The sequence below is a fragment of the Eucyclogobius newberryi genome, unplaced genomic scaffold (genome assembly GCF_026437365.1).
Source record: "Eucyclogobius newberryi isolate DKJ021-1_F unplaced genomic scaffold, fEucNew1.0.hap1 SCAF_14, whole genome shotgun sequence".
NCBI classification, from domain to species: Eukaryota; Metazoa; Chordata; class Actinopteri; order Gobiiformes; family Gobiidae; genus Eucyclogobius; species Eucyclogobius newberryi.
In genome coordinates, this window is record NW_027315768.1 from 3,773,778 (window position 1) to 3,794,538 (window position 20,761).

The 20,761-nt window shown below is 46.8% G+C and overlaps 1 protein-coding gene across 1 annotated transcript in view; it reads left to right on the forward strand.

The window, feature by feature from the left end:
- pde9aa (phosphodiesterase 9aa) overlaps nt 1-20,761 on the forward strand; it is a 96,740-nt gene that overhangs the window by 73,818 nt on the left and 2,161 nt on the right. Inside the window, exons 12-18 of the mRNA XM_072444183.1 lie at nt 5,129-5,211; nt 6,020-6,176; nt 9,726-9,839; nt 12,587-12,691; nt 12,771-12,899; nt 16,591-16,686; nt 19,926-19,986. Of these exons, the coding sequence (XP_072300284.1) occupies nt 5,129-5,211; nt 6,020-6,176; nt 9,726-9,839; nt 12,587-12,691; nt 12,771-12,899; nt 16,591-16,686; nt 19,926-19,976 (735 nt within the window). The 3' untranslated portion in view covers nt 19,977-19,986. The remainder of the gene's footprint in view (nt 1-5,128; nt 5,212-6,019; nt 6,177-9,725; nt 9,840-12,586; nt 12,692-12,770; nt 12,900-16,590; nt 16,687-19,925; nt 19,987-20,761) is intronic.

Consider the following 20,761-nt stretch of genomic DNA (forward strand, 5'->3'; position numbering starts at 1 on the left):
GCATTTTGTCTCTACCTTGTTGAACAAGCCTCACGTTATGTGCGTGCAGGAGACTTGGTTACGACCTAGGTGGGGTTTTGGGATACAAGGGTATGTGTGTGTTAGGAATGATAGGGAGCAGGTTAGAGGCGGAGGTGTGGCTGTGTTTGTCCGAGATGACCTAAATTACGTTGTTGTCAGTGTGAGTAAAGCGCCGGAGGCTCTTGCGGTGAGGGTCTGGCTGGGTGGTGAAGCTGTTACTGTGGTTAACCTTTATAATCCGTGTGGTGAGTTAACGTTAGAGTCCTTACATAGTATCGGTAAGGATGTTCGGGGAAAGGCCGTGTGGTGTGGGGATTTTAATGTGCATAGCGCTTTGTGGGGCGGTAGTGGTACCGATAGGTATGGGCAGGTGGTAGAGGGTTTTATCAATCAAAGGGAGTTGGTTTGTCTGAATGATGGGAGTGGGACCCGCTATGATATGGGGACCGGTACGGAAAGTGCAATAGATCTTACGCTTGTGTCCAAGGAGTTAGCTGGTGTTTGTAGTTGGGAGGTTCTTGGTAATCTTTCTTTTGGTAGCGATCACTATCTAGTCCGCACCGAGATTGGCTTTGGGAGCTGTGTGGTCAGGGGGATGAGGATCCAGAGGTGGCAGTTGGCAAGGGCGAACTGGGGGGCTTTCCTGAGGAAAGCTGATGATGGTTCTAGGGTTCTGCAGGAAGGAGGATTGACTCAGGTGGATGATCTCAATAGTGCAATTGTCTCGCTCATCACGCAGTCAGCGGTAGGCACGATTCCTAAGAGTGGTGGTAGTGGACATAGGAAGCAGGTGCCGTGGTGGAATGAAGCATGTGGTCATGCTGTTAGGGCGAGAAATGCGGCGTTTCGCCGGCTAAGGGTTACCCACACTGAGGGTGCCCTCATTGACTACAAGAGGGCCCGCGCTGTTGTGCGGAAAACTGTAAGAACGGCCAAGAGTGCCTATTGGAGGCGGTATTGTTCCAAAATTGGGAGAGAAGCGCGTCTCGGGGATGTTTGGGGGATGATTAAGCGGATGCATGGGGTTGAACGCCGTCATGGGACCCCGGTCCTAATACTGAATGGTGTTGAAGCAGTCAGCGACGTTGACAAAGCTGAACTGTTGGCCAGCACCTTTGTGTCGGTGCACAGCTCTGACAATCTCTCACCTGCGGAAAGGCACTACAGGGAGAGTACTCTGGCCCAGAATTCTGAGCTGATTGGGCACCAGCCTTCGACTCAAGATGACCTTGACCTTCCGTTTAGTTTGTTTGAGCTAAGGAGAGCACTTTCTAAGGCGAAACAGACAGCCCCGGGTAAAGATGAGGTGTGCTATGACATGCTCTCTCATTTGACTGACGACACGCTTGGGCTAGTCCTGGGTCTTTTCAACCGTGTTTGGGATTCAGGTTGTGTTCCATCTGCGTGGAAACAGTCTACGGTGGTTCCGGTTCTGAAGCCGGGTAGGCCAGCGTCTGACCCTTCAAGTTATAGGCCGATTGCCTTGACGTCGCAGCTCGGGAAAACGATGGAGCGCATGGTTACCGAGCGGTTGGATTACTTCTTGGAGAGTCAGGGTTTGCTTCCCGCGCACCAGAGTGGTTTCCGTAGGGGCAGGAACACCATGGATTCCGTGTTGTGTTTGGAATCTGATATCCAGCTGGCCAGGGCTCAGAAAGAAAAGGTTATTGCGGTGCTCTTCGATGTGGAGAAGGCGTACGATATGGTTTGGAAGGATGGGCTTCTCATTAAGCTGCGGAAGTGTGGTGTGAAGGGTAAACTGTTTAACTGGGTCCGGAGCTTTCTGTCTGGCCGGCGTATCTAAACCAGAGTGGGCGCTGCTTACTCTGGGGTCTATGGGGTGGAGAATGGGATCCCGCAGGGGAGTGTGTGTAGCCCTATCTTTTTCAATGTTATGATTAAGGACATCTTTGACGACGTGGATGGGTCTGTTGGGAGGAGCCTTTATGCTGACGATGGCACTCTATGGGTGAGAGGGAGGAATCACCGGTTTTACGAGGCGAAACTGCAAAGGGCAATACAGCAGGTGGAGCAGTGGACCCTGAAGTGGGGGTTTAAACTGTCCGTACGGAAGTCTCAAGTGATCTGTTTCTTCAATGGGCATAGGGACGTCTCCCTTCGACTGCATGGGCAGGTGCTCGAACAGGTCAGGGAGGTGAGGTTCTTGGGGGTCACCTTTGACGAGAGGCTTAGTTGGCGTCAGCACATTGATGAGGTCAGTGGTAAATGCAAAAGGGTGAATAACTTGCTTCGTTGTCTATTCGGCCAGGACTGGGGGGCCAGCAGAAGGTCGCTCCTGGGTATTTATCGGGCCGTCATGAGGGCGGCTATTGATTGTGGCTGTATAGCCTACATGTCTGCGGCTGAGACTAACTTAAAGAAGCTTGATGTGGAGCAAGCCCAGGCCTTGCGCATCTGCTGTAGGGCTTTTAGGACCTCCCCTGTCTCGGCGCTGCAGGTTGAGTTGGGGGAATTGCCGTTGCGGCTCCGGAGGCTAGAACTTCTGTTGGCTTACTGGGTGAATGTGCAAGGTCATACGAGCTCTCACCCGGTGAGGGACTTTCTCAGGGTTGATGGGGGGCAGAGTGAGGCTGGCGGTATGGTTTTTAGCCAGGTAGGAAATGCGAAGGCGCGGCTTGCGGGGGTTGGTGATCTGCGTGTGAGCCCGTCGGTGGCTTTGTCTGCTATAGCTCCGTGGAAGTTTGTCCCGGCTCCTGTTCATGTTCATGTTGCATGGCAAGCTTAGAGGAGTCGCTGGGAGGGCACCGCAGTTTGCCGTTCAAGCGCTCATCGATAAGCACTCAGGTGATGTGTTTATTTATACCGACGGGTCTAGGGATCCTGAGAGTGGGCGTACTGGCGCCGCTTATTTTGTGCCTGACCTGGGGCTGGCGGTCAAGAAGAGGTTGACAGATCGCCTTTCTGTTTTCACGTCGGAACTCATAGCGATACGGTTGGCATTGGAATGGGCGGAATCTGCTTTGCAGTGTTGCGGCATTGTGGTGGCCTCTGACAGCCTTTCTGCATTGCAAAGCATTAAATCTGGGAAATCGGATTGCAGACAGGATGTGTTGAATGGCATCTTCTGTCTGCTGCTCTCCCTGTCCAGGAAGGATGTGAGGGTTTCCTTCATTTGGGTCCCTGCGCATGTGGGGGTGGATGGTAACAAAATGGCTGATGCACTGGCTAAGCGTTCCCTTAGGCGGCCATCAATTGATGTGGCGGTTGAGTTAAGCAAATCTGAAGTCAAGCCCGTTATCAAGAGTCATGTGGTCGGCCTTTGGCAGGAATTTTGGAGCCACTGTGTTACTGGACGGCATCTCTATCACATACAGGGTAGTGTGGGTCCTTGCGGGTCTATGGGCAGGAACGCGTGGGAGGAAAGGGCCTTCGCCCGCATGAGGATTGGCCATGCTGGACTCAATTGGTCACTGAGTAGGATAGGCAAGCATCCGACCGGTCTGTGTGGTCGCTGTCGGGTGCCAGAGACTGTCGAGCATGTGCTGATTTGCTGTGAGGCTTATGATAGAGAAAGGGCCGGGTTGGCCTTGTGGTTTCGGAATAATGGGCGGGAGTTCAATCTGCGGAACGTTCTGGCGATCCAATCACAGGCTGTTTGTGTCAGGCTGTGGTTGCTTACTTATGTAGCACAGGGCTGGGTAAACGTTTATAGAGGTGGGGGGTGTTGGAGACTGAGCCGAGGATGAGGAGCAAGAGGATGTTCTAACGCGCTTTGACTTCATGGGCCTAGAAACACCAAAGTGATGGAAGAAGGACTTCTAAAGGATAAAACGACAAAGACGTCCCGTGACCTCATGGGCTTTGTAAACAACAAAGACGTCCCATGACCTCATGGGCTTTGTACTTCCAAAGCACCGAACGTCAAAGAGGGAGAGGAAGATGAAGAAGAGTCTCCCTGGAATAAAGCCGGTTGGTCTCTGACACAACAACTATTCTAGTCACAAAGACATATCATGACCTCAATGGGCTTTGTAACACTAAAGCAATGGAAGGTGTACTTTTACGGACTACGACAGAGTCTGAGGACTACGAAACGTCTGAGGAATAAAGTCTGGCGGTAATGCAACACTCGGATGCCAACCGCCATAAAACAACAACAACAACAACAACAACAACAACAGGATAACCAAAGCAATGGAATAAGAACTTTTACGGACTACGATAAAGTCTGAGGGGAAGAAGAACTTCTATAGGATACAATAACAAAGACGTCTCATGACCTCTTGGGCTTTGTCAAAGCACCCCTCTAGTCAAAGCACTGGAAGAAGAACTGTTAGGACTGCGACACAGTCTAAGGAATAAAGTCTGGCGGTAATGCAACACTCGGATGGCAACCGCCATAAAACAACAACAACAACAACAGGATAACCAACTTGTTAAAGGCAATTTGTCGTCACTCACCCGTGGTCTGTTTCGTTACAGACACATGTGGGGGAGTGATTATAAAGACGCACATGCGTTGCGCAGTGCGTTATCTTTGCTATAAGGATAACAAGCGTGATAAAAATATTTGACACGGTGGTTAAGGGAAGTCCGGTCGGTGAGTCGGCGAAATAATTGAAAAATAAAAGTAAAATTCGACGTTTTATCAACAAAATGCTGATAAAAAAATTTAGTCGGCGTGACGGTCGGGTTACGGCAAACAGACATATTATTTTGCTCAGCCTAATTAGTAAAAAATATATCTTTGGATGGGGCAGGCACATAATTGTTTAATTAACACTTTAATGTTTTAACATTACATCAAAGCACATCCTTACGCTTGTTGCAGAGCTAGAATTTGAGAGAAAAAAACACTTTAAAATATACCAAACTGGAACCAAATCAGCGCAAACAGACCAAAGAAGACAAACCAGAGCAAACCACTGCAGATCGTAACTAGACCATGCCAGACCATGCCAGACCTAACCTGACCTAACCTGACCTGACCTGACCTAACCTGACCTGACCTAACCTGACCTGACCTAACCTAACCTGACCTAACCTGACCTAACCTGACCTAACCTGACCTAACCTGACCTAACCTGACCTGAGCCAACTGAACTGGACAAAACCAGATCAAAATAATCATGTTTGTATATTTCAGGAGAAGTTCACGCCGGTCGACCTTCTGATCCTGATGACGGCCGCCGTGTGTCACGACCTGGACCATCCTGGATACAACAACACGTACGGCTCATACGGCTCATCCTCTTCACACGTCTAATACTCTCACAAACACACCTGGAGTTCTTTTGGCCTTCAGTCTATTTGTGGCCTGAAAATGCTGTCTCTGCCCACTGCACCTAGACCCTCCCACTCCAGGAAGCACTGCCCCTAGTCCCTCCCACTCCAGGAAGCACTGCCCAAATCACGAGTCCCACCCACTACAATCTGCTCTTGACGAGCATCAGCAGATAATGCATTTGCAGGTTAAGTAAAGCTGAGATATCCCACTTTTCTTGTGAAAGTCACTCTCACCTTGTGACCTCTGTGACCTCTGTGTCCTGTCTGCATCTGATAAGAGAAAAAGTATTTTCAACAGTAAAACTCCAGAGGCTCCCTGTTTGCTTCTTTGTAAAGGACATTTTAGCTGCTGCTCTCTTAATCCCATGGACTTGTCTGTCAGGAACCTTCCTCATTGTGGCTTTATCTGGACGAGTCAGTGTGAATCAGCTACAAATCTCTTCATAATTCGACCATCACACTTTAATGAAATATCAAAGGTTTTCAAACCGTGTCCAATGCATTCAACTATGTCTCTCTTTTTGGCACTAGAGATCCTTTTTCTTTCACTGGCCCAAAGAGCCCCATCCCTGAGTTTCACTGGAAAACAAACGACCTGAATGATACTTAAACACAATTAGCATAATGATTTGGAATGCAGTGTAGCTCCTCCTCTCAGCTTTAATGTAACTAAGAGAAGATATGAAAAGCTCCTCCCCCTTATCCCTGTCAGAAGTCCCTGTAACTTGAGTGTGGGGCGTGGTTTGTGCAGGTACCAGATAAACGCCCGCACGGAGCTGGCCGTGCGCTACAACGACATCTCGCCTCTGGAGAACCATCACTGCGCCGTCGCCTTCCAGATCTTCTCCCAGCCCGACTGCAACATCTTCTCCAGCTTCGACCCCGAGGCCTTCAAACAGATACGACAGGTACAGGACCTACATGAGGCCTACAGTAGGACTACATGAGGCTTACATCCAAACTACATCAGGACCACACGGGGCCTACAGTAGGACTACATGAGGCTTACATCCAAACTACATCAGGACTACACGAGACCTACAGTAGGACTACATGAGGCTTACATCCAAACTACATCAGGACCACACGAGACCTACAGTAGGACTACATGAGGCTTACATCCAAACTACATCAGGACCACACGGGGCCTACTGTAGGACTACATGAGGCTTACATCCAAACTACATCAGGACCACATGAGACCTACAGTAGGACTACATGAGGCTTACATCCAAACTACATCAGGACTACACGAGACCTACAGTAGGACTACATGATGCTTACATCCAAACTACATCAGGACCACACAAGGCCTACAGAAGGATTGCATGAGGCTTACATCCAAACTACATCAGGACCACACAAGGCCTACAGTAGGACTACATGAGGCTTACATCCAAACTACATCAGGACCACACAAGACCTACAGTAGGACCACATGAGGCTTACATCCAAACTACATCAGGACCACACGAGACCTACAGTAGGACTACATGAGGCTTACATCCAAACTACATCAGGACCACATGAGGCCTACAGTAGGACTACATGAGGCTTACATCCAAACTACATCAGGACCACACGAGACCTACAGTAGGACTACATGAGGCTTACATCCAAACTACATCAGGACCACATGAGGCCTACAGTAGGACTACATGAGGCTTACATCAGGACTACATGAGGCCTACAGTAGGACTACATGAGGCTTACATCCAAACTACATCAGGACCACATGAGGCCTACAGTAGGACTACATGAGGCTTACATCAGGACTACATGAGGCCTACAGTAGGACTACATGAGGCTTACATCCAAACTACATCAGGACCACATGAGGCCTACAGTAGGACTACATGAGGCTTACATCAGGACTACATGAGGCCTACAGTAGGACTACATGAGGCTTACATCCAAACTACATCAGGACTACATGAGGCCTACAGTAGCACTACATGAGAGCCACATTTCAACTGGTTCCCTTAAGAGCTGATTAGTGCAGTCTGAAAGAGTCTCCATTGTCTTGAAGCTGTTAAAACAATCCAAAATGGCCCCTGAGAGGCGTGGCTCTGCTGAGAGGCGGGGCTCTGCTGAGAGGCGTGGCTCTGGGGCGTCTTTACTCCTGAAGCGCTTTAGATGATTGGACAAGAGTGAACTCAAAGATGGCAAAAGTAGAAACAGAAAAGAATAATTTCTCACCAAACGCTGACTTGATCTTGTGACGAACCACATCACATAAGGACCACATTAGGACTAGAGTAGGACTAGAGTAGGACTACATCATGGCTAGCGTAAGACTAGAGTAGGACCACATCAGGACTAGAGTAGGACTAGAGTAAGCCTACATCAGGACTAGAGTAGGACTAGAGTAGGACTAGGGTAAGCCTACATCAGGACTAGAGTAGGACTACATCAGGACTAGAGTAGGACTATATCAGAACTAGTGTACAACTTAAGTAGGACCACATCAAGACTATCGTAGGACTCGAGTAGGATTAAATCATGACTAGTGAACGACTAAAGGAGGACAAGAGTAGGACTAGCCAAGGACTCGAGTAGGACTACATCAGGACTAGTGTAGGACTACATCAGGACTAGTGTAGAACTACATCAGGACTAGAGTAGGACTAGTGTAGAACTACATCTGGACTAGTGTAGGACTAGAGTAGGACTACATCAGGACTAGTGTAGGACTACATCAGGACTAGAGTAGAACTACATCTGGACTAGTGTAGGACTAGTGTAGGACCACATCAGGACTAGTGTACAACTTAAACAGGACTACATCAGGACTAGTGTAGAACTACATCTGGACTAGAGTAGGACTACATCAGGACTAGTGTAGGACTACATCAGGACTAGAGTAGAACTACATCTGGACTAGTGTAGGACTAGGGTAGGACTACATCAGGACTAGAGTAGAACTACATCAGGACTAGAGTAGAACTACATCTGGACTAGTGTAGGACTACATCAGGACTAGAGTAGAACTACATCTGGACTAGTGTAGGACTACATCAGGACTAGAGTAGAACTAGATCTGGACTAGTGTAGGACTAGAGTAGGACTACATCAGGACTAGAGTAGAACTACATCAGAACTAGTGTACAACTTAAGTAGGACCACATCAAGACTATCGTAGGACTCGAGTAGGATTACATCATGACTAGTGAACGACTAAAGGAGGACAAGAGTAGGACTAGCCAAGGACTCGAGTAGGACTACATCAGGACTAGTGTAGAACTACATCAGGACTAGAGTAGGACTAGTGTAGAACTACATCTGGACTAGTGTAGGACTAGAGTAGGACTACATCAGGACTAGAGTAGAACTACATCTGGACTAGTGTAGGACTAGTGTAGGACTACATCAGGACTAGTGTACAACTTAAACAGGACTACATCAGGACTAGTGTAGAACTACATCTGGACTAGTGTAGGACTAGGGTAGGACTACATCAGGACTAATGTAGAACTACATCAGGACTAGAGTAGAACTACATCAGGACTAGAGTAGAACTACATCTGGACTAGTGTAGGACTACATCAGGACTAGAGTAGAACTACATCTGGACTAGTGTAGGACTAGAGTAGGACTACATCAGGACTAGAGTAGAACTACATCAGGACTAGAGTAGAACTACATCTGGACTAGTGTAGGACTACATCAGGACTAGAGTAGAACTACATCTGGACTAGTGTAGGACTAGAGTAGGACTACATCAGGACTAGAGTAGAACTACATCAGGACTAGAGTAGAACTATATCTGGACTAGTGTAGGACTACATCAGGACTAGAGTAGAACTACATCTGGACTAGTGTAGGACTACATCAGGACTAGAGTAGAACTAGATCTGGACTAGTGTAGGACTAGAGTAGGACTACATCAGGACTAGAGTAGAACTACATCAGAACTAGTGTACAACTTAAGTAGGACCACATCAAGACTATCGTAGGACTCGAGTAGGATTACATCATGACTAGTGAACGACTAAAGGAGGACAAGAGTAGGACTAGCCAAGGACTCGAGTAGGACTACATCAGGACTAGTGTAGAACTACATCAGGACTAGAGTAGGACTAGTGTAGAACTACATCTGGACTAGTGTAGGACTAGAGTAGGACTACATCAGGACTAGAGTAGAACTACATCTGGACTAGTGTAGGACTAGTGTAGGACTACATCAGGACTAGTGTACAACTTAAACAGGACTACATCAGGACTAGTGTAGAACTACATCTGGACTAGTGTAGGACTAGGGTAGGACTACATCAGGACTAATGTAGAACTACATCAGGACTAGAGTAGAACTACATCAGGACTAGAGTAGAACTACATCTGGACTAGTGTAGGACTTAAATAGGACCACATCAGGACTGGAGTAGCACTACATCAGGACTACTGTACGACTAAAGTAGGACTAGTGTAGGCCTACCTGAGTCTGGTTCTGTTCGCAGGGCACCATCACGCTGATCCTGGCCACAGACATGGCTCGTCATGGCGAGATCCTGGACTCGTTCAAACAGAAAGTGGACAGTTTTGACTACGCGGACGAGGAGCACGTCACCTGCGTGAGTGTCACGAGTGTCACCTGTGTGAGTGTCACCTGTGTGAGTGTCACGAGTGTCACCTGTGTGAGTGTCACGAGTGTCACCTGTGTGAGTGTCACCTCTGAGTGTCACGAGTGTCACCTCTGTGAGTGTCACGAGTGTCACATGTGTGAGTGTCACGAGTGTCACATGTGTGAGTGTCACCTGTGTGAGTGTCACGAGTGTCACCTGTGTGAGTGTCACGAGTGTCACCTGTGTGAGTGTCACGAGTGTCACCTCTGCGAGTGTCACGAGTGTCACATGTGTGAGTGTCACGAGTGTCACCTCTGCGAGTGTCACGAGTGTCACATGTGTGAGTGTCACGAGTGTCACCTCTGTGAGTGTCACGAGTGTCACATGTGTGAGTGTCACGAGTGTCACCTCTGTGAGTGTCACGAGTGTCACATGTGTGAGTGTCACGAGTGTCACCTGTGTGAGTGTCACGAGTGTCACCTGTGTGAGTGTCACGAGTGTCACCTCTGTGAGTGTCACGAGTGTCACATGTGTGAGTGTCACGAGTGTCACCTCTGTGAGTGTCACGAGTGTCACATGTGTGAGTGTCACGAGTGTCACCTCTGTGAGTGTCACGAGTGTCACATGTGTGAGGGTCACGAGTGTCACATGTTCTTCCTCATTTTCAATGTGATTAGATCTTATAAGAACAAATGAAAAAGAAATGTCACTGTTCATAAACTACAATCTATGAACTGATCTGTTTGCTTGGAATGTTCCACAGTTTGGCATTAAACGTAAGTGTTTAAGTGCTATTGAAACAATGCCTTTAAAAACATGCATTGTTTCTGTCAGTGGGCTCTCCTCTCCACAGACCTGACCCGTCACATGAACAAGGAGTTTAATGACACACTGTGGAACATTTCCTTTCAGCATAATCAGAGGATCTGCAGCAAGTAGGCCCCTCCCCTTTGTCTTTTCAAATGTATTTATTAAAAGAATAAAGACAAAACACAAAATGAAACTAAAAATAGGAATACAAAAAGAATCAACTAAACATCTAAACAAACACAATAATGACACGTTGAAATTATACTGCGGATATGAGGTCATTCAATCTGTAGTACTTCAACAGAACTTTACAGTGAGTAATCTGTAGTACTTCAACAGAACTTTACAGTGAGTAATCTGTAGTACTTCAACAGAACTTTACAGTGAGTAATCTGTAGTACTTCAACAGAACTTTACAGTGAGTAATCTGTAGTACTTCAACAGAACTTTACAGTGAGTAATCTGTAGTACTTCAACAGAACTTTACAGTGAGTAATCTGTAGTACTTCAACAGAACTTTACAGTGAGTAATCTGTAGTACTTCAACAGAACTTTACAGTGAGTAATCTGTAGTACTTCAACAGAACTTTACAGTGAGTAATCTGTAGTACTTCAACAGAACTTTACCAGTGAGTAATCTGTAGTACTTCAACAGAACTTTACAGTGAGTAATCTGTAGTACTTCAACAGAACTTTACAGTGAGTAATCTGTAGTACTTCAACAGAACTTTACAGTGAGTAATCTGTAGTACTTCAACAGAACTTTACAGTGAGTAATCTGTAGTACTTCAACAGAACTTTACAGTGAGTAATCTGTAGTACTTCAACAGAACTTTACAGTGAGTAATCTGTAGTACTTCAACAGAACTTTACAGTGAGTAATCTGTAGTACTTCAACAGAACTTTACAGTGAGTAATCTGTAGTACTTCAACAGAACTTTACAGTGAGTAATCTGTAGTACTTCAACAGAACTTTACCAGTGAGTAATCTGTAGTACTTCAACAGAACTTTACAGTGAGTAATCTGTAGTACTTCAACAGAACTTTACAGTGAGTAATCTGTAGTACTTCAACAGAACTTTACAGTGAGTAATCTGTAGTACTTCAACAGAACTTTACAGTGAGTAATCTGTAGTACTTCAACAGAACTTTACAGTGAGTAATCTGTAGTACTTCAACAGAACTTTACAGTGAGTAATCTGTAGTACTTCAACAGAACTTTACAGTGAGTAATCTGTAGTACTTCAACAGAACTTTACAGTGAGTAATCTGTAGTACTTCAACAGAACTTTACAGTGAGTAATCTGTAGTACTTCAACAGAACTTTACCAGTGAGTAATCTGTAGTACTTCAACAGAACTTTACAGTGAGTAATCTGTAGTACTTGGTGTGTTTCCTTGGTGTGAGTCCTTGGAGTGAGTCCTGGTGTGAGTCCTTGGAGTGAGTCCTGGTGTGAGTCCTGGTGTGAGTCCTTGGAGTGAGTCCTGGTGTGAGTCCTTGGAGTGAGTCCTGGTGTGAGTCCTTGGTGTGAGTCCTTGGTGTGAGTCCTTGGTGTGAGTCCTTGGTGTGAGTCCTTGGTGTGTGACCTTGGTGGGGCCTTGGGTGGGGGCTTGGGTGGGGCCTTGGGTGGGGGCTTGGGTGGGGCCTTGGGTGGGGGCTTGGGTGGGGCCTTGGGTGGGGGCTTGTGCAGATACAGGGCGAGCTAGCTTTGTTTCTAGCATTGCCAGCTTGGTCCTCGGTGGAGTTTTTCTTCTTTGTTTTCTTAGACATGTTCCTAAAATAAGTGTCCGCGCTCATTATGTCTGCACCAGGTGAACTCATGACATCGATGGATAAACTCGACCGCAGTCCGACAGAAGCTGGGCAACCATCGCCCCGGAAGACGCAGCTTTGTCTTCTATTTTTTTGTTGAAAAGTGTTTATTGTTGTTTTATCCAATTTTGCAGCTAAAGATGGTTCTGATCAAATGCTGTGACATCTCCAACGAGGTGCGGCCCATGGAGGTGGCCGAGCCCTGGGTGGACTGTCTGCTCGAGGAGTACTTCATGCAGGTACTTGCTGTAAACCAGGACTGTACTTTAAACCAAACTAGAACTACAGTGGTCACTAAATGTGTGGCCGGTGTTGCAGAGTGACCGGGAGAAGACCGAGGGCCTCCCCGTGGCCCCCTTCATGGACCGAGAGAAAGTGACCAAACCCACGGCTCAGATCGGCTTCATCAAGTTTGTGCTCATCCCCATGTTCGAGAGCGTGTTGAAGGTACGAGAGCAAGAGTGAGCCAGTTCTGACCCACCCGCCCAACATCATACCCAACTAACCCACATTGTGAGACATGACCCGACCCTGACCCTGACCCTGACCCTGATCCTGACCCTGATCCTGACCCTGAACCTTACCTGACCCTGACCCTGACCCTGACCCTGATCCTGATCCTGATCCTGACCCTGATCCTGATCCTGATCCTGATCCTGATCCTGATCCTGACCCTGATCCTGATCCTGACCCTGAACCTTACCTGACCCTGACCCTGATCCTGATCCTGATCCTGATCCTGATCCTGACCCTGATCCTGACCCTGAACCTTACCCGACCCTGACCCTGAACCTTACCCGACCCTGACCCTGATCCTGATCCCGACCCTGATCCTGACCCTGATCCTGATCCTGACCCTGACCCTGAACCTTACCCGACCCTGATCCTGACCCTGAACCTTACCCGACCCTGAACCTTACCCGACCCTGACCCTGACCCTGATCCTGATCCTGACCCTGACCCTGAACCTTACCTGACCCTGACCCTGACCCTGATCCTGACCCTGATCCTGATCCTGATCCTGATCCTGACCCTGATCCTGACCCTGAACCTTACCCGACCCTGACCCTGAACCTTACCCGACCCTGACCCTGACCCTGATCCTGATCCCGACCCTGATCCTGACCCTGATCCTGATCCTGACCCTGACCCTGAACCTTACCCGACCCTGATCCTGACCCTGAACCTTACCCGACCCTGAACCTTACCCGACCCTGACCCTGACCCTGATCCTGATCCTGATCCTGATCCTGATCCTGACCCTGACCCTGACCCTGATCCTGACCCTGAACCTTACCCGACCCTGATCCCGACCCTGACCCTGAACCTTACCCGACCCTGACCCTGATCCTGACCCTGATCCTGACCCTGATCCTGACCCTGAACCTTACCCGACCCTGACCCTGAACCTTACCCGACCCTGACCCTGACCCTGACCCTGATCCTGACCCTGACCCTGATCCTGACCCTGACCCTGACCCTGAACCTTACCCGACCCTGATCCTGACCCTGAACCTTACCCGACCCTGACCCTGAACCTTACCCGACCCTGACCCTGAACCTTACCCGACCCTGACCCTGACCCTGACCCTGACCCTGACCCTGATCCTGATCCTGACCCTGACCCTGACCCTGACCCTGATCCTGACCCTGAACCTTACCCGACCCTGATTTTGACCCTGACCCTGAACCTTACCCGACCCTGATCCTGACCCTGATCCTGACCCTGATCCTGACCCTGAACCTTACCCGACCCTGACCCTGAACCTTACCCGACCCTGACCCTGACCCTGACCCTGATCCTGACCCTGACCCTGATCCTGACCCTGACCCTGACCCTGAACCTTACCCGACCCTGATCCTGACCCTGAACCTTACCCGACCCTGACCCTGAATCTTACCCGACCCTGACCCTGACCCTGATCCTGACCCTGACCCTGAACCTTACCCGACCCTGACCCTGACCCTGATCCTGATCCTGATCCTGATCCTGACCCTGATCCTGACCCTGAACCTTACCCGACCCTGACCCTGAACCTTACCCGACCCTGACCCTGACCCTGACCCTGACCCTGATCCTGATCCTGACCCTGACCCTGACCCTGATCCTGACCCTGAACCTTACCCGACCCTGATCCTGACCCTGAACCTTACCCGACCCTGACCCTGAACCTTACCCGACCCTGACCCTGACCCTGATCCTGATCCTGAAACTGATGATCTCCAGAGGGAACTGAGCCCTGAATGATTTCCTGCACATGCTGGTCATTCACTGCCCTCTAGTGGTCAGAGAGGATCAGTGCTGGGGAAGTTACCTACTGGCTCGTTCACACCAAAGCGTCCAAAGCGTCCAAAGCGTCCAGTTTACATTCAAAGTCCATGTAAACTTGGGCGTCCTGCATTTTCTGCAGCGCGATTCCTGCGTTTTCGGCGTTGGGTGTGACGCGTTGGGGACGTTTAAGTGTCGGACACTCTGGACACTCTGGACGCTCTGGACGCTTTGGACGCGCGTCCGAAGCGTTCAAAGCGTTCGACGCAAAGCGTTGGACAAAGCTCAACTTTTCTGCGTTGGACGCGGCGCAGCAGCCAATCAGAGGATACGCTCAGTGCTACGCACGAGCCGGAAGACCCAAAACAAACCCGGCAACGATAAAAAAAAACTTAAGACGCAGCTCTTGGAGCAAATAATGATATTGACTAATCTCTGTTCACCTGAAGTATCTGCGGGTCCCGGACGGGCCCCGGGGCCCATCACCTCCACTTTTGGACTTTGTAAAGCAACGCAGCACAACTCCTCCACTGAGCACGTGCAGGACGACTCGACTCCACTGAGCATATGCAGGACGACTCGACTCCACTGAGCACGTGCAGGACGACTCGACTCCACTGAGCACGTGCAGGACGACTCGACTCCACTGAGCACGTGCAGGACGACTCGACTCCACTGAGCAGGTCCAGGACGACTCGACTCCACTGAGCAGGTGCAGGACGACTCGACTCCACTGAGCACCTGCAGGACGACTCGACTCCACTGAGCAGGTGCAGGACGACTCGACTCCACTGAGCAGGTGCAGGACGACTCGACTCCACTGAGCACGTGCAGGACGACTCGACTCCACTGAGCACGTGCAGGACGACTCGACTCCACTGAGCACGTGCAGGACGACTCGACTCCACTGAGCACGTGCAGGACGACTCGACTCCACTGAGCACGTGCAGGACGACTCGACTCCACTGAGCACGTGCAGGACGACTCGACTCCTCTGAGCAGGTGCAGGACGACTCGACTCCACTGAGCACGTGCAGGACGACTCGACTCCACTGAGCACGTGCAGGACGACTCGACTCCACTGAGCACGTGCAGGACGACTCGACTCCACTGAGCAGGTGCAGGACGACTCGACTCCACTGAGCAGGTGCAGGACGACTCGACTCCACTGAGCAGGTGCAGGACGACTCGACTCCACTGAGCACGTGCAGGACGACAAACAGGTGTCAAACTTCTGCGTCGGGCGCAAATTTGACGCTGCGGTTTGAACACGGCATAATACAAGTAATTTGTTATTTCCTCACAAAAGTACTTTAATGTTTTATTAGTGATTTACAAACAGAGATTTGTCTCAAACGTCCCACAAAGCTCCGCCTCCGTCACGAGTCAGGTCTGTGGCTGTGGCACTTTCAGCACAAGTAACTGAATATTTAGTTAGGAACAGTTTGATTACAAGTACATGTACACAAGTACAAGTACACAAGTACATGTACACAAGTACATGTACACAAGTACACGTACACAAGTACATGTACTTGTGTACATGTACTTGTGTACATGTGGTACACAAGTACATTCACAGTCATCATTTACTCTACTAAGATACATCAAATTGTCAGTAAAATAAAGTATGAGTGAAGTTAACGACACTGAAGCTCCATCAAGTTTAAAACAAATGAAACGTTTTATTGTTTTGATTCAAGACGTTTAATGAACGACTGAAAAACTGTGAGAATCGACCATTTATTCACTCCACAAAGAAAAGCTAGAATACAATTCTGCACTAAAGTACTTCATAAATGAGTACTAGTACTTTACAGCAGCAGCAGCAGCAGTTTGTCCCGGTGCTGAATGTCTGTCCCTCCTCAGCTCTTCCCTCAGATCGAGGAGGCCATGGTGCAGCCGCTCCGAGAGTCCAGAGACCGATACGAGGAGCTCAAGCAGATCGACGACGCCATGAACGAGGTACAAGTACTACACAAGTACTAAACAAGTACTACACAAGTACTACACACTCACTACACACTTACTACACAAGTACTACACAAGTACTACACAAGTACTACACACTTACTACACAAGTACTACACAAGTACTACACAAGTACTACACACTTACTACACAAGTACTACACAAGTACTACACAAGTACTACACACTTACTACACAAGTACTAAACAAGTACTACACAAGTACTACACACTCACTACACACTTACTACACAAGTACTACACAAGTACTACACAAGTACTACACAAGTACTACACACTTACTACACACTTACTACACAAGTACTACACAAGTACTACACACTTACTACACAAGTACTACACAAGTACTACACACTTACTACACACTTACTACACAAGTACTACACAAGTACTACACAAGTACTACACAAGTACTACACACTTACTACACAAGTACTACACAAGTACTACACAAGTACTACACACTTACTACACAAGTACTACACAAGTACTACACACTTACTACACACTTACTACACACTTACTACACAAGTACTACACAAGTACTACACAAGTACTACACAAGTACTACACACTTACTACACACTTACTACACAAGTACTACACAAGTACTACACACTTACTACACACTTACTACACAAGTACTACACAAGTACTACACACTTACTACACACTTACTACACAAGTACTACACAAGTACTACACAAGTACTACACAAGTACTACACACTTACTACACACTTACTACACACTTACTACACAAGTACTACACAAGTACTACACACTTACTACACACTTACTACACAAGTACTACACAAGTACTACACACTTACTACACACTTACTACACAAGTACTACACAAGTACTACACAAGTACTACACACTTACTACACAAGTACTACACAAGTACTACACACTTACTACACACTTACTACACAAGTACTACACAAGTACTACACACTTACTACACACTTACTACACAAGTACTACACAAGTACTACACACTTACTACACACTTACTACACAAGTACTACACAAGTACTACACAAGTACTACACAAGTACTACACAAGTACTACACACTTACTACACAAGTACTACACAAGTACTACACACTTACTACACACTTACTACACAAGTACTACACAAGTACTACACACTTACTACACACTTACTACACAAGTACTACACAAGTACTACACACTTACTACACACTTACTACACAAGTACTACACAAGTACTACACAAGTACTACACAAGTACTACACACTTACTACACACTTACTACACAAGTACTACACAAGTACTACACACTTACTACACACTTACTACACACTTACTACACAAGTACTACACAAGTACTACACACTTACTACACACTTACTACACAAGTACTACACAAGTACTACACAAGTACTACACACTTACTACACACTTACTACACAAGTACTACACAAGTACTACACAAGTACTACACAAGTACTACACACTTACTACACAAGTACTACACAAGTACTACACAAGTACTACACACTTACTACACACTTACTACACAAGTACTACACAAGTACTACACACTTACTACACAAGTACTACACAAGTACTACACAAGTACTACACACTTACTACACAAGTACTACACAAGTACTACACAAGTACTACACACTTACTACACACTTACTACACAAGTACTACACAAGTACTACACACTTACTACACACTTACTACACAAGTACTACACAAGTACTACACACTTACTACACACTTACTACACACTTACTACACAAGTACTACACAAGTACTACACACTTACTACACACTTACTACACACTTACTACACAAGTACTACACAAGTACTACACAAGTACTACACAAGTACTACACAAGTACTACACAAGTCCTACACACTTACTACACACTTACTACACAAGTACTACACAAGTACTACACAAGTACTACACAAGTACTACACACTTACTACACACTTACTACACAAGTACTACACAAGTACTACACACTTACTACACACTTACTACACACTTACTACACACTTACTACACAAGTACTACACAAGTACTACACACTTACTACACAAGTACTACACAAGTACTACACAAGTACACACTTACTACACAAGTACTACACAAGTACTACACACTTACTACACACTTACTACACAAGTACTACACAAGTACTACACACTTACTACACAAGTACTACACAAGTACTACACAAGTACTACACACTTACTACACACTTACTACACAAGTACTACACAAGTACTACACAAGTACTACACAAGTACTACACAAGTACTACACACTTACTACACAAGTACTACACAAGTACTACACACTTACTACACACTTACTACACAAGTACTACACAAGTACTACACACTTACTACACACTTACTACACAAGTACTACACAAGTACTACACACTTACTACACACTTACTACACAAGTACTACACAAGTACTACACAAGTACTACACAAGTACTACACACTTACTACACAAGTACTACACAAGTACTACACACTTACTACACAAGTACTACACACTTACTACACAAGTACTACACACTTACTACACACTTACTACACAAGTACTACACAAGTACTACACAAGTACTACACAAGTACTACACAAGTACTACACAAGTACTACACAAGTACTACACACTTACTACACAAGTACTACACAAGTACTACACACTTACTACACAAGTACTACACACTTACTACACACTTACTACACAAGTACTACACACTTACTACACAAGTACTACACAAGTACTACACACTTACTACACACTTACTACACACATCCTGCACAAGTACAGTACAAGTACTACACATGTACAACAGTACAGCTCTTCAATAGGCCTGCTGGTGTTATATATGGGACAGAAGTTGTCAAATCACATAAAACAGACCGTTTTATTAAACAGTTTTAGAATAATTTGGAGCTTTCTCAGAGACCAAAGTTTTTAGTGAAGAAAATAATATTGTGTGTTTTTCAAAAGCCTCGAGTATCCATCAAATCACCATCGAGATTGGAGTATTTCCTACTATCAAAATACTTCTGATACCATAAAACAAAGAACATAACCCATAAATATTCAAAAAATATAAGCACATGATAGACAGTGTGTACTGCATACTTCACTTCTTGTGATTTTTCAAATATATAGGCCCCTTTCTGACCCTCAGGTGCAGAAGAAGAAGAGCGAGAACCTCACCATAGGAGGGAAGAAGAAGTGAGAGTGATGAGGTAGACACAACACACACACACACACACACACAACACACAACACACACACACACACACACACAACACACAACACACACACACACACAACACACACACACACACACAACACACAACACAAACACAACACACACACACACACACACACAACACAAACACAACACACACACACACACACACACAACACACAACACAAACACAACACACACACACACACACAACACAAACACAACACACACACACACACACAACACAAACACAACACACACACACACACACACACACACAACACACAACACAAACACACACAACACACAACACACACAAACACACACACACACACACACAACACACACACAAACACACACACACACACACACACACACACACAACACAAACACAACACACACACACACACACAACACAAACACAACACACACACACACACACACACACAACACACAACACAAACACACACAACACACAACACACACAAACACACACACACACACACACACACAACACACACACAAACACACACACACACACACACACACACACAACACACAACACAAACACAACACACACACACACACACACACACAACACACAACACAAACACACACAACACACAACACACACACAAACACACACACACACACACACAACACAAACACAACACACACACACACAAACACACACACACACACACACACAACACAAACACACACACACACACAACACACAACACAAACACAACACACACACAACACACACA